The following is a 13788-nucleotide window of genomic DNA, read 5'->3' on the forward strand; positions in this document are numbered from 1 at the left end:
CGCCCCTCTCGATCCAGCTGGCCAATCCCAGGAGCTCATACTGAATCATGTGTTTTTGCCGCTAAAACCAAACTCGCTTCGGCTGCAATACGGACAAGCTGCTCGAGTGTGAATGGAAACTTCAACAAAGATGTAAGTTTAAACTATACATTCTGTGTCATTCTGTGCTGTGTATCTTTTACACACACTGGTGTGTACACGAACACCAGGCGAAACCTGCAGCTACCGTTAATAAGCGTTAGTGCGGAAGTACACTGGGATCTGTGTCTATCCACTGGGATCTGTGTCTATACACTGGGATCTGTGACCATATAGAAATGAGTTTCCAGGATGGCTGCAGTTTGCTGTAATGAGTATTTTATCTGTTTGTTTGCTTTTCTAAAGTTACAGAATCTGTGTGAATCCAATCAGCTGCTCAAAATGGGAATCTCTGGACTGCTGCAGTTCATCAAAGATGCGGGAGAGCCAATCAATGTGAAAAAATACAAAGGCCAGACTGTGGCTGTGGACACATACTGCTGGCTGCATAAAGGAGCCTTCTCATGTGCAGAGAAACTCGCTAAAGGAGAGCCGACCGACCAGTAAGCATTTCTGTTTTTCAAATTTAATTTGTCCGATTTCTTGTTGCTTGGATTGAAAGCTCAACCTTTATATTGATATTTGAAATCGTCCCATCCTAGGTACGTGTGGTACTGCATGAAATTTGTGGACATGCTGCTGACCTTCAGTGTCAAACCGATTTTGGTGTTTGATGGACGCAATTTACCTTCCAAACATGAAGTGGAAAAAGCCCGCAGAGAGTGAGTATTTAGCTTGATTGTAAATGATATGCAGCATCCATAACAGCATATTTTATACCACCTAACAGGTTCCCAAATTCTTTAAAGGGACCTCAATGATAAAAAGGTTTCAGACATTTTCCTCCGAAGAACCAGTCTGCACCTTCGTCAGTCTGATTGGTCATCCGTATCAAACCTCGTTTACATGTCTTTTAAACTGTATTCAGGGTCACACAATTTTGTTTCCAAGACGTGTTTATCTGACTATATTGGAGAGAAAACACTATAAAGGATTGAGTTGTACTATAAGTAGCATCACCTGTCTTCAGATATGCTGCTGTCTAAAGTAACATGTTGGAAGATGAAGGTGAAAGTCGAATGAGTGCCTGTGAGTTTGAGTTTTTCACAACATATCAGGAATGATATCTTATCTATATATCTCAGGTGATATCTCAAGTGTAAACTTGACCTTCCTGGACACAACAAATACTAACATGTTAACATGAGAGTAAAAGCAATTATTGACAACAAGATCACTCAAACGGAAAGGGGGGAAAAAAATATCTCTGTATTGGGTCCATAACAAAAATGTTCTGCCTCAGAGGTGATGACACTGCCAAACACAACGATCCAGTGTTTCTCAGTAACAAACAGGCTCAGACAAAGCTTTGTTTCTCTGAAGTTCTGCATTCCAAAACAGCAACATTGACTCACTGTTTGTGTGTGAAGGTGCAAACAGGAATGCATCGACCTGTCGACAGAAGACACCGAAGCTTGTTTTCATCAGCAAGGAAGCTGAGCTGTATCTGTGACCCTTTTCTCTGTGACAGGAGGTTTTATTATTGTATTATTTTCTGGACACAAAGCCCTCCTGTTTGTTTTGTGTTTTAATAATCACTTGTACAAAGTTTAATCTGAGGTGTCTTTTTTTTTTTTTTTTTTACGCTGTGCAGACGCAGAGAAACCAACCTTCAGAAAGGCCGACAGCTGCTACGTGAAGGAAAACTGTCCGAGGCCAGAGACTGTTTTACCCGCTGTGTTAACATCACCCCAGCCATGGCTCATAACCTAATAAAGGTGAAGACTTATTTTCTCCTGCCAGATGTATATAAGAGCCTTAATTCTACCACCGCCCTGTCTGCTTAATTACTGCAGTTTTATTTCTATTTTTAGCCTTTTAACAATGCATGAATTTGTTTTGATTTTCCAGGGAGCCTTTTGTAATGTCTGGCCAGGGACAGCAGATGAAAATGAGCCTTTTGGCTAACTCTGGCATATTCACTTAGATGTTTTTTTTTTTTTTTTTTATATGCATTGTCCCTGTAAAGTAAAATAAAATAAAAATAAACAAGGATAAAATATAAAAAAACACAGATAACATTGCTGTTTTCCATGGCAGTCGTCTGATTACATTCTAGAGTTCTGCATGTTAGTGAAGTTATGGTGAAAATGTTTTATGTGTTTAATCATTTATTTTTTTTGCATGGAGTCAGACTGCAAGGGCGCGAGGAGTGGACTGTGTCGTGGCTCCTTATGAAGCGGATGCTCAGTTAGCTTACCTCACTAAGTGTGGTCTGGCTCAGGCTGTCATCACAGAGGACTCTGACCTGCTGGCTTTTGGCTGCAAAAAGGTATCGAGTCAAAACGTTCCTGTCCACCTGCGTACATAGAAAACACCTAGAGGAGCTCTGATCATTGGATGAAGATGGTTAGTCACTTTATTTAACAGATTTCAATTGTTTTGTTACAACCTTGTAGGTAATCCTCAAAATGGACAAACAAGGCAACGGCCTGGAGATAGACCAAGGTAACCTGGGTCGCTGCCGCCCTCTGGGGAATGTTTTTACAGAAGAGAAGTTTCGTCACATGTGCATCCTCTCTGGCTGCGACTACCTGGCCTCGCTGCATGGCATCGGCCTGGGCAAGGCCTGCAAGCTGCTGCGACTGGCCAAAGACCCTGATATCCTCAAGGTGAGACCATAATGTTAATGTGTCAGGCTGAGAGATGACCGATTTCACCAGAGTGTTATATTTAGTGTAGGTTAAGACTTAAATTACACACAGTTCATAATAAGTACAAATATCGTTAGCCCAATCGCTTGTATTTTTTGATAAGATGCACTTATTGTCTGTTCAGGTGATCAGAAAGATGGGCCAGTACCTAAAGATGAATCTTGTTGTCCCTGATGAGTACGTTGAGGGATTCATCAGAGCCAACAACACCTTCCTGTACCAGCTGGTCTTTGATCCTGTCGGGAGGAAAGTCGTACCCCTAAACCCGTACCCAGAGCACATCGACCCTGCAACACTCGGCTATGCTGGAATGTATCCTCCTGTCCTGAAATACACCTGTCAAAGAGTCACCTTTATTAACCTCAAGTGTCACCTTGTTGATTTATGTCAAAGAGTTTTTCATTATCTCACTTTTTTATCCTTGAGTTTTTTAAATCCAGTAACCTCGGAGATGACAAAGGCTTACAGATGGCCATAGGCAACATTGACATCAACACAATGAAGAAAATCGACGACTTCAACCCAGACAAACCTGTGCAGCAGGTATCCCGATCAAGTGATGAACAAAGTCCTGATGATCAACGTCGAGTGTAAAATAGATAAAAACAATCAAAATGTTGTTTCAGGCTTCCAAACCCCGCAGTCACAGCTGGAACAGCTCGCCAGCGTCCACTGGGCCAAGTATCTGGAGCAAAGGCTTCAAGCCTGGATCTTTTGGCCCACCAAAGTCTGCTGCTGCCGCCTCCCCTGCCTCGCCTCCCTCCACCAGGGGGAAGGAGAGAGTCGTCAGCCTGGACAGTGTGAGGCTGCCCTGCAGAGAGCTGCAGGCGAAGAGACCGCGGGAAGGTGTGTTGTTTACAGGCAACATTTGAAACTCTTCTTACTTTATGATACACATTCATCGATGTCACCCTGTCAGTAAACACATCCTCCACTGCACAGATCTCATGATTAGAAAGCGTTATGCTGTGGAGAAGTTTACCAACAAGGTTTCCAGCTCTAGATTTAAATCTTTATTATGGTATTATTTCTGGTGGTGTGATTATAACTTATTTTACACTGGTATCAACATAAAGTTATTTATAGTATCAGTGAAGTGGAGTCTGCATAAAACAGAAATAGGTGACCAGAAAGGGAGAGGAAATATAGACGCGTTTCCAGAAATTGCTCAAATAAAACAGACTTAATGTGGACTTTCAAAACAACAGTGACTTTATGACTGCAAACACTCTTTTCAGGTTTCCTGCAATTTAAGAAATACAGTATGTTCAAAAGTTAGCAGCTGCAGTTTTAGACTCTTATTGGAGACCATTTAAAAATACCTGTAATCTGCCTGCCATCCAGAGAGAGAAAACGTCAATACTTTACTTGCACGTTGTTTCCCTCATGACGAAGATAAACCACATTTAAACTGAGCTGCAGCTTTGAAGAAGAAAGAATTACCGGTAGTGTTAGATTTTAAATGGCAACAGGTAGAAACATCAGAAGGTTTTAAACATTATGTCCTCCTCCTCCTCAGGTACTTTCTCTGCTCCTTTACAAATCAATAGTTATTATATCACCAAGCCTGTGAAGAATGCAGTGATAGCAGGCTTTAATATCAATCAGAGTGTCCTTTCTGTTTGTGTTTCATAGACTCTGGTATATCAGACCAGGATGTGCTTCAGCAGTACTCTACCTTCAGTCCGAAGCGATCCAGGCCAGAAAAGCAGCCAGACAAGCCGACTTCAACCAGTCAGCCCCGTCCACGAAACCGCTTCGCCACCCTGCTGCAGAGGAGAAACCAGGAAGCTGAGGAGCATGGAGATGGCACATGCAGCAGGTGACATTACAGAAATCATTTCTTCTACTCATCAGCTTCCTGTCAGACGTTTTTTTTTTATCTAATGTGGAGACGAATATTTAATATGAAGCACTGTCATGCAAACAACAAACAGTATATATATATATATATATATATATATATATATATAACAAACTTACATACCCTAGTGTCTAAGAGTACACTAAATAAATTTGTCTGACTGAATTGTTGTAGATTTTATTTAACTAAGCTTAGGATAAAACATATAATGTCATCACTAAGGCAGACGGAACAATAATAACTGTGACTGGTGACGGAAAGGACGCCTGATGCAGAATCTGGAATCCATCTGCTGATAATTAAAGATTCTGAAATGATAAAAACACCTACAGTTTCTGACCACACCTTGCTTAAAAGAGTAGAAATGTAATGTTAACTTAATGCTTTTAATGATGATAGTACAAGTCAATGTAAGATTCTGTAACTACCGCTCATTAGAAATACTCATCAGAATCAGGGGGGCACAGTAAAAAAGGAAACAAAATGAAATGTTTTAAAGTAATCCAAAACATGAATAAAAGTTAATCACAGCTTTATCCTGAAAGTGTTGTCAAAAATAAACATGATGTGAACAGTTTGAAGACGTGTTGAGTTGTAGTGAGTCCTCTTGAGGCTCGCTGTCAAAAATACTCGAGCTAAACCAAAATCCAGCAGATGGTACATCATTTCTAATAATGCCTCCTCTGTTTGAGGCTTTCTCGATTTCCCCTTACTCACGTGCCATCATTGCCATTATACAGCATCCTCAATATCAAACAAGTCCAGTCCTATTTGGATCAGGCTTTGAATACATGCAGCTTTGTTTTAATGAGAAACATGTTAGTGCGAGTCGTAATCGCCCATAGACCTTTTCAGAAAAGTAAAAAAGAACTTAAATTAGATGACAAAAAACACTAAGTTATTATCCTAATGTCTTTGTATCAATTCCAACTTGTAGATTCTTCAGCCGTTCGTCTTCAGCAGACTGTGTGAGCACTAAGGAGTCCACTCAGCAGGATTCCTGTCAGGATGTGGAGCCCCGAGCTTTGAGTCCTGCTCAGGACGACTCTCCCGGCACCAAGACCAATGACAGCGATGCCCCCGAGGTTTCATCTGTTGACACCCCCAGCCCCCCTCAGTCACCAAGCACCACGTCTCCCAGTTCAGCCAGTCAGGGCCTCAGGTTGTTTCACTGGTCAAGCAGCTCCCCCTCGACTGAAAGATCAGGAACACCTCAGTCCACCTCGGGCCTGGCTGCCCTGCAGCAGTTTCAGTATAAAAAGGAGACTTTTACATCGTCCACAAAGACACACAGATCAACTGGAAACACATCACCACTGCGTCTGTCATCCACTGAGGAAAACCAAAAGAACAATGATGACCTTCCAGACTCTCCTCCATCCCAGGACAGTGCCTACTTCTCCCAGTCTCAGCCTCACATCACGTCCTGTCCCAAAGAGGAGGTCCCCACCTACAGGTTCCCCCCCTCCCACCAGGAGGATGCTGCATGTGTAGGTTCTTTACTAATCTCAAACGCCTTTGTAATGTTCTCTGTATCTCATGTGGTTGGGTTGACCGGCACACATACGTACATCATCATCATCACCATCATCAGAGTTTCCTGGATCACGAGGAGGTGTGAAGAGAGAGCTATTTTTGGATCCTCTGCTTTTTGTTCTTACATGCGTCTCTTGTGTGCTTTCCCAGGATACGAATTCAAGCAGAGATTCAGAGAGTGAACAAAGTCCCACACACTCACCAGTAGCAGATGTGAAACCCGGCGTGATGAGATCAAAGGTGAGATGTTTCCTTAGCGGATTTAGTCTATTCTGAGTTTTAATTTTGCTTTTAAAAATAGCGCTTACACTGTAGGTCGACTTCAATGACAAGAGAGTGTCTCGATGAAAAACCAAACATGAAGCCACACAGAATATTTGATGAATTAATGATTTCAAAGCTCCAATACTAACAGCAAAATGCTTTAAAATAACAACTATAGAGGATTCACAAATCCACTTTTCTTTCTATTAAATGATTTTCATCATCTGTTTGCCGTCCCTCTGAAGAACAAACACCGGCTGGGCCCAAACAATTCTTTCAGCCTCTTCCTCCATCAACAGCAGGTTTCATTAAACTGAATTCTTTAAGCCAGGATCTGTTGAAACAACAGCTGAGCCTAACTTTACAAGGCCTGATTCTTCACAGAAAAACAAAAGGATGGTCTTCAGTGTTCAAATCTCTTTTAAACCTCTTCCTCTGTCCAGGTTTCAGGTCTGTCCAAACCAAAGTCCAGCAGCCAGGGTCAAGCAACAAAAGTGGGGACGTTGGGCCCAGCCCGGGCCAGCGGTCTGAGGAAGAAGTCTGTTGGTTCGACAAAGAAAAACTCCTCCACCAACAACGAGAACAAGCCTGGTGTCCAGGCCACAATCAGCAGCCTGTGGGAGAATTTCAGCTTCAAAAAGTAAAGAAGTACTCGAGTTACTTTCATAAAATATTTGAATGTAATCCCATTCACTGGTTACATGTCACATGAGTACAGTCTGTTTCTGCAAAGTTAACATGGTACTCTATGGTGAAAGTAGTTAATTTTGACATTGTTGGTTGCACCACAGAGTCTTTAAAGACATCTTAATGTTAGCACACTTTGGTTAACTCTTCACAGAATGACACTGATCTACAGACATTTATGTGACATTCAAAGAAGCAGTGAGCAGGCTGTGTTCTTCTTCTCTCCAGACGTGGACTTAAACATGGGTTACGACAACACAGCTGACAGGACTTTAGTGTCTCACTCATTTCAGAGTCATGACTCAAACATTTACAGAGTAAAGACTTGAGTTCTGCTTACATGTGAAATGTTGCACATTCTTCCCTTTTTTGATGGCATTCCAAGAAATGACTTCTTATAGAGCCGGTAAAGATAGTGGACGTCCCTTCTCCTTGAAATTTCCTTTGTCTTTTTTTAGATATTTTAGAAAGTGCACAAGGTCAAGTGCTGTTTGACCTCTGACCTTCTTATTGTGAGGTCTCTTGACAAAGAGAGATATATCTGCTTTTCTTTAATCATTTCATTTTGAACTCATTTTTGGTTATGAGCTCTAGAAGATGTGTTGTTTTGATGGTCACACAGATATTCAGTTCCAGTATTTTCCCTTAGAAATAAATAGTTAAATACATTTCTTCTCACCTTATTCAACCTGTTAACCACAGTAGAAGAATTTAAAGCTTAGCTGAAGCAGAAACAGGATTGTTCACATCGTTAAAAAAACACATTGTGGAAGCAGGGAGGAGACATCAGTTTAGACCTGAGAAATCTGGCTGTGGTTGCCGACGGTGACACAGTTTGTTATAGACCTGCTATCACACCACCTCTGTTGTGTTTTTCAGAGATTCCCAAAAGCTGACCCCCTTGTCGAAAGGAAAGCCCATGTCTCCAGTCAAAGATAACCTGCTGGCCAGCTCACCCCAGACGGACGTGAACTTAATAACCAGCTTCTGATCGATACTCTGAGTGTTTCACGCAGCGTTGTGTACGCTCTGTGTGGGACTGAAGCTTTTAAACATGCCATGTATGTCCATGATTTCTCACTAACCTGTATGTTTTTGTCTATGCGTAGTTTTAAATAAAGATTCTGTTTCTGAGTTGAGTCTTGTTTACGGTGTTTGTGAGTTTCCCAACTGAACACAAGTTGTTTCAAGTGAGGTTGCAACACATTGTCTATCTTTTGTCTGTTGCTTCAGTGCAGTCAAAGAATGTGTCGGCTAGTAAAAATGCACAATGCATACTTGAGTGTTTACTGAAAATACTGGACCTGCATGCATGCTGCGGAATGTTACGATAAGACTGCAAGCTTCCTCTGTCTCCAGAACAGTGTTGAGTTATTACACCCGAGTGCAAGCTTCATGCAGGAAATGATCGGGTTTTTTTTTTTCATTTTATACCAACATCAGTTAGTGTTCTTGTGTTTTTTGGGGGGGGTTTTTTAAGATGAATATCTCACATGCTGTCTTTGAACATGGGGCGCACAAACCAACCACTAGGCCACCATCACCCCTGTGACTGTTTTCAATATGAGTACCATCAACATGGTTCCATAATACCTCTTCAGAAACCAATGGGTGACTTCCCCGATGCCAAGTCCATGTTTTATACAACAAAGTACAAAGTAAAAAACATTGCTGGGACATTCACACTCGTTAACATGGTGACCATTTGTTTATTTATTTTCACAGCAAAAAAAAAGACAAGCTACAGGCAGAAGGAGGGAGAAAACTTGAAGAGCTTATTTGAAGCCTCCACCTAAATTATATTAAAATATCACCAAATTTAAAAAAAAAACACATACAGAACATAATACAAACATAAATAAGAATGAATTAACTTAAATGAATTACTATATGAATTAAATGAATAAACTTCATATAGTAACAATAACAAACAGACCCAGAGCAGAAAATGTATATCTATATCTGTGTGTGTGTGTGTGTGTGTGTGTGTGTGTGTGTGTGTGTGAGAGCGAGAGAGAGATCTGTTTTAACACCTGGAGTGACACCAGGACAAAGATATTACTAATAAGAAAGTCCAAGTGATTCAGATAACCCATAGATGGAGAATGAGTAGCTAATAAAGTGCAGCTAAATGAAGTTCTGATGTTATCAAAGGTTCTTTTATTTCAGTAATATTTTCTGTAATGTAAAGATGTTGTCAAACAAGGTGGATGTCTACTAAGTAAATTTTATGACATCAGTCATTCCCCAATGTTGCTGTGAGGCTGAATACCTCAGATAATCTGGATACCTGGCATGCTTCTGTCAAAATTTCAGCTGGCCTGATTTATTGCACAAGGGCCAACCACTTGCCTTAACCTTGACACGCTTTCTTGTTCATACATTATCTTCAACGTCGACACGATCTTCAGTACTTTTTAAGGACAAGTGAAGATACAAATGAGCTCTAAGAGTATGATTTAACTTCCTTTTGGTCGTAAATTGGAAGCTTCTAAAACAGGAAAAAACATTTTTGATTCTGCTCAGTTAGGGCATTTAGACTTGATGAGCTGCACCTAGAATTGTTCTGCTGCAGTTAGAATGAGTGATCATTGTTGCGGCACACATTAGGCCGCAGGTAGACAGCAGGTGTAAAATCGAAATAGGAACATGCATTAAAGGCAGGTCACAGTTGACAAGTTCGATGAAGAAATTGTTGGCCATCTGGGACCCAATTGTTGCCAACTTGTAAAGAATTTGTTAAAGAAAACAGGTCACAGGTACTCCTTTGTGAACCGACAATAAAAATGGATTAAAAAAAACTGTTACAGGGTGTAACTTATATCTAAAAGTTGATTGATTATAATTAATTAGTTCACCTTGCAGTTTTAGTTGGTGATACATTTCCTGTCTCATGCTTGTGCAGGTGTCATGACGATGGATTTACGATGATCAAGTTTCTCTTGGAATGCTTACGAAAGTAAACCTTAGCTGTGCTGTAAACACAGGTTGTTTGTTATGACTATTGTTATGGACTACACCAAGCAGATTGAATGTTATGGCCTCCATCACATAAAAAAACCATCCACTGTACTGTGGAGGTTTAGTGTATCTGAAAATGTTGAGCTTCAGACAGTATCAGCACAGCTCCTCTGTGCCTTGCTCTTAAAACAGTGTGATAAGAATGCCGTTTCACAGCATTCTCCGTTGGAAACATTACATGAGCAGAAACTATATCAAGTATTCAAGTACTCGTATCACTGCCTGACACACAGTTTGTACAACTAAACCTAAGTCAAACAAGGCAAAATCCATAAAATGTACATTATAACATTTACAGACAAAAAAAGGATAACATATGGCACATACATTTTGGGTTCATGGGTTCATTGGAGCGCTCACATGGCAGCTTATCAAATAGTTGAATGTGTCCAGGTTGTGTCATTCAGGTCTTTGTGTTTGGTTATTCCAATAGCTACAACAGATCATAATGAAAAATTAAATAACTATTAAAAAAAACTAATATGTGACATTCTTTCCATCTGCAAATGAAACGCTTGTGGGAGGAAGTTCATCTTACCACCTATTTACCACATCCTCATAGGCAGAGGGCGGCACGAATGTGTCATTGTAAGCTCATATAGTATTATACTTTTTGCTTTATTACAGTTACCTTAAATCACAGTATCAGGGATATGACGTCCAACTCTTCACTAGCCCTGTTTGATCAAGTTACTGTATTTTGTTTGGTAAATGTTTAACACCAAAGGACATTTTTACTAAAGTGATTCACTGGTTCACTTCTGTTACTGCTTCTCCAAGTGTAGAACTTATATTATATGTATTTAATGGTTTTTTAGGTGCCTGAACAGTGTTATTATTTTGCAAAAATATAGGATGCATGGGATTATTTCATGTTTTAGTCATTGCATTGACTGTTCAGTTTAACTACATTTTGTGCAGGTGATACAACTTAAAACCTTTCTTTTAGATTTCAAACTTAAGAGTCATATTAACTCTTTTAGTTTTGAGCGTTACAGCAATAGAACCACACTAATATAATTTGTAATCATAAACATGCTTGTATAATTGTAAATCAATTTGGACTCAGCTACAGCAGTCAGAGAAACCTTGAAACACATGCTAGAGAGGAACCTGGAAGCAGACAACAAATATGTCACTTGAAGAGTACCTTGAAGCAGATTGGACAGGGTATCTTTAAACATATGTAACAGGAACTTAAAATTGATGCAGAATTTTTGCTACTCTGTGTGTCCACATGCAAAGAAAGTGTACCTTTTATATTTAACGTATGTTTTTTTTTAAAATCAATATAGAATCTGTTAATTGGGGACAAGTTCTAGTTTTATATACACAATCATGCAGAATTTTATTTTTCAAAGCACTAGCTGTTTTTTTTAATTCAGTCTTCTTCATAATAATTAATATTGGAAGTTTTATGCCAATCCAAGATATAAACGTGCTCCATGTTTATTATGTCCCATTGTCTACAGAAAAATTATGAACACAAATTATGTACTTAAAGAATCAGGGGTGCCTTAGATAATCCTCCAACTATGCAACTGTTTGTTATCAGTAAATAAAAAACACAATGTCCCAGATATTCTTTGTTTGTGAAAGGACAGTTTAGAGAGGTGATGGATGCGGTAGCTCCTTCAGCCAACTTTTTTTTTCAGAATCAACTGATGAACCAAACGTGAGGTATGTAACCCTTGGCATATTTCAGGGTTTTGAATGAAGGAGTGTGTGCTGTTAGTTTCAGTGCTAGCTTGGAGCTGTGGAGCTCCTTCTCCACATGCTCCACATGCCTTTCCTGACTCCGGGTAAGCTTTTAGCATGCAGATAACACTGCTATGCAACAACCAGTATGACAATGTCTACTCCCCTACACATATTTACAGCCTCCCAGCACCCCTCATGCATGCCTTAGCTAAAGAGCTGCCTGCAGGACTGTTCTGATGGGCCAAATGAAGAATTTTACTTTGAGCTATGAGGAAAGCCAGCTATGAAGGGAATTCTGTTTACTGTCTAAAACTTCGGCAGCAAAGCCGACAAAGTATTTAAGGTGACTGATGCAAACACAACATTTGAGCTGTTGTAACAGTGAAGGAGGTGTGGGGTGTCTGTGTGTTTATGTGTACATCTTTGTTTCACAGTCCCCCGCCTGCTCCACACTCTTCTAGGTATTCATTAAAAGGCACAAGTTTAGACCTGATTTGGAGGCAGCGGATGAAACATGAATCAAGGAGAGTTTTTTTTTCTTTCTTTCTAGAAAAAGCAGCCCTCAGCTACCAGACGTGTATGAACAAAATCACCACCAACCCCCTCACTACCTATGCACTGTAACTTTTGGGTCATTTTACAGTAAATCTCAGCAAATCTACTCCTGAACTGTACCAAAGTCAAGAATGTTAGAGTGAAATGGTGTATGAGTAACCAGCCACTCTCCTCCATTGATGCTTCAACGCTTTCATCATGCCCGTCTTCAAACCTGCATGTCACACATTTCAGGTTACAATCTGAATGCAGAGCTAAAGCAGTATTTAAGTGGGCAGATTCATCTGCTGGGAATCAACCACAAGAAGTGAATCTACTGAAAGTAATTATAGTGAACTTCTGTGAACAGTTACGAAGACGTAAACACAGAAACAGGCAAGTACAGCTGTTTAATATAGCCCTTGGGTATTCTTCCAATATATGCTACACATTTTGCTTGTTTAACAGGGTCATTTGAAAGGCCAAGGATAAACTTTATTGATCCCACAATGGGGAAAATAGGAAAACAGGGAAAATAAACGGCATCAATAGAAAAAAGTTTAAAAAACAGCCATGTGCACATTTACATTAATCAAATAAAGGAAGAACAAATGCAATAGAATTAAATAATACCAGGCATAAAAACTATGTACACTTTCACTTGTGGAAAGACAGATCCGATATGATTAAAAACAGTCACTGTGTGTAGCATTAATGATACTGATGATTATTATACAGAGTCATGTGGTGGTGCCGTTAAACAGTCTGACTGCAGATGGAATAAAGGACCTGTGCTCGGTCTTGCAGGGTGGGTGTCTCAGTCTGCTGCTGAAGGAGCTGATCAGAGACCACAAAGTGTCATGTCAGAGACTGAGAGGGGTTGTCCATGATGGAGGTCAGCTTCACTTACATCCTCCTCCTCTACAGTCCAGGACAGAACCGGCCCTGCTGACCAGTCTGTTAAGTCTCTTCCTGTCTCTCTCGGTGCTCCCTCCTCCTCAGCAGATCACTGCATAGAAAAGTGTACCACGCCACCACAGTTTCATATGAATGGCTCTTCTGATTGCAACATAACTGGCATACCATGTAGTTTACTGGGCCTGCTTAGGTTCGTAATATTACAAAATGGAGGGCTCATATCATTTTTAGTAGAGGGGGTTTACCAACAGGCTACATTTTACTGAAGTAACGTTAAACGAAACGGGTGTTTCTGTTGCTTTAAGAGGTCATCGTGAGCAATAAGGTGTAAAATAAAATGTTGCCCCCTTGCATTCCTCCACTCAAGGACAAGTCTTCAGATCATTGAAAGGAACTGAGCTTTGATGAAACCATGCCAGTGTCAGTCATCTAAGACAAAACCTGCAATGGCAGAGTTATAGTGTTTCCTGT

At 40.3% G+C, this 13788-nt stretch overlaps 1 protein-coding gene across 1 annotated transcript; it reads left to right on the forward strand.

The window, feature by feature from the left end:
* Positions 1-8282, forward strand: exo1 (exonuclease 1). Its single transcript, XM_079363488.1, has 14 exons — positions 1-132; positions 385-581; positions 681-800; positions 1733-1856; positions 2273-2410; positions 2538-2750; positions 2917-3104; positions 3233-3335; positions 3419-3638; positions 4428-4614; positions 5594-6146; positions 6343-6432; positions 6900-7096; positions 8023-8282. Exons 2-14 carry the CDS (start codon positions 421-423, stop codon positions 8132-8134), a joined length of 2406 nt encoding a protein of 801 aa, XP_079219614.1. The 5' UTR covers positions 1-132; positions 385-420; the 3' UTR covers positions 8135-8282.
* The last annotated feature ends 5506 nt before the right edge of the window (positions 8283-13788 follow it).

Source organism: Symphodus melops, assembly GCF_947650265.1.
Source record: "Symphodus melops genome assembly, chromosome: 15".
NCBI classification, from domain to species: domain Eukaryota; kingdom Metazoa; phylum Chordata; class Actinopteri; order Labriformes; family Labridae; genus Symphodus; species Symphodus melops.

Bases quoted from the DNA above. Each gene is read 5' to 3' on its own strand.
- exo1 (XM_079363488.1), top strand. From the start codon at position 421: ATGGGAATCTCTGGACTGCTGCAGTTCATCAAAGATGCGGGAGAGCCA. The intron at 3,105-3,232 runs GTATCCTCCTGT...TTTTAAATCCAG, and splicing joins ACACTCGGCTATGCTGGAAT to TAACCTCGGAGATGACAAAG. The intron at 4,615-5,593 runs GTGACATTACAG...TCCAACTTGTAG, and splicing joins GGAGATGGCACATGCAGCAG to ATTCTTCAGCCGTTCGTCTT.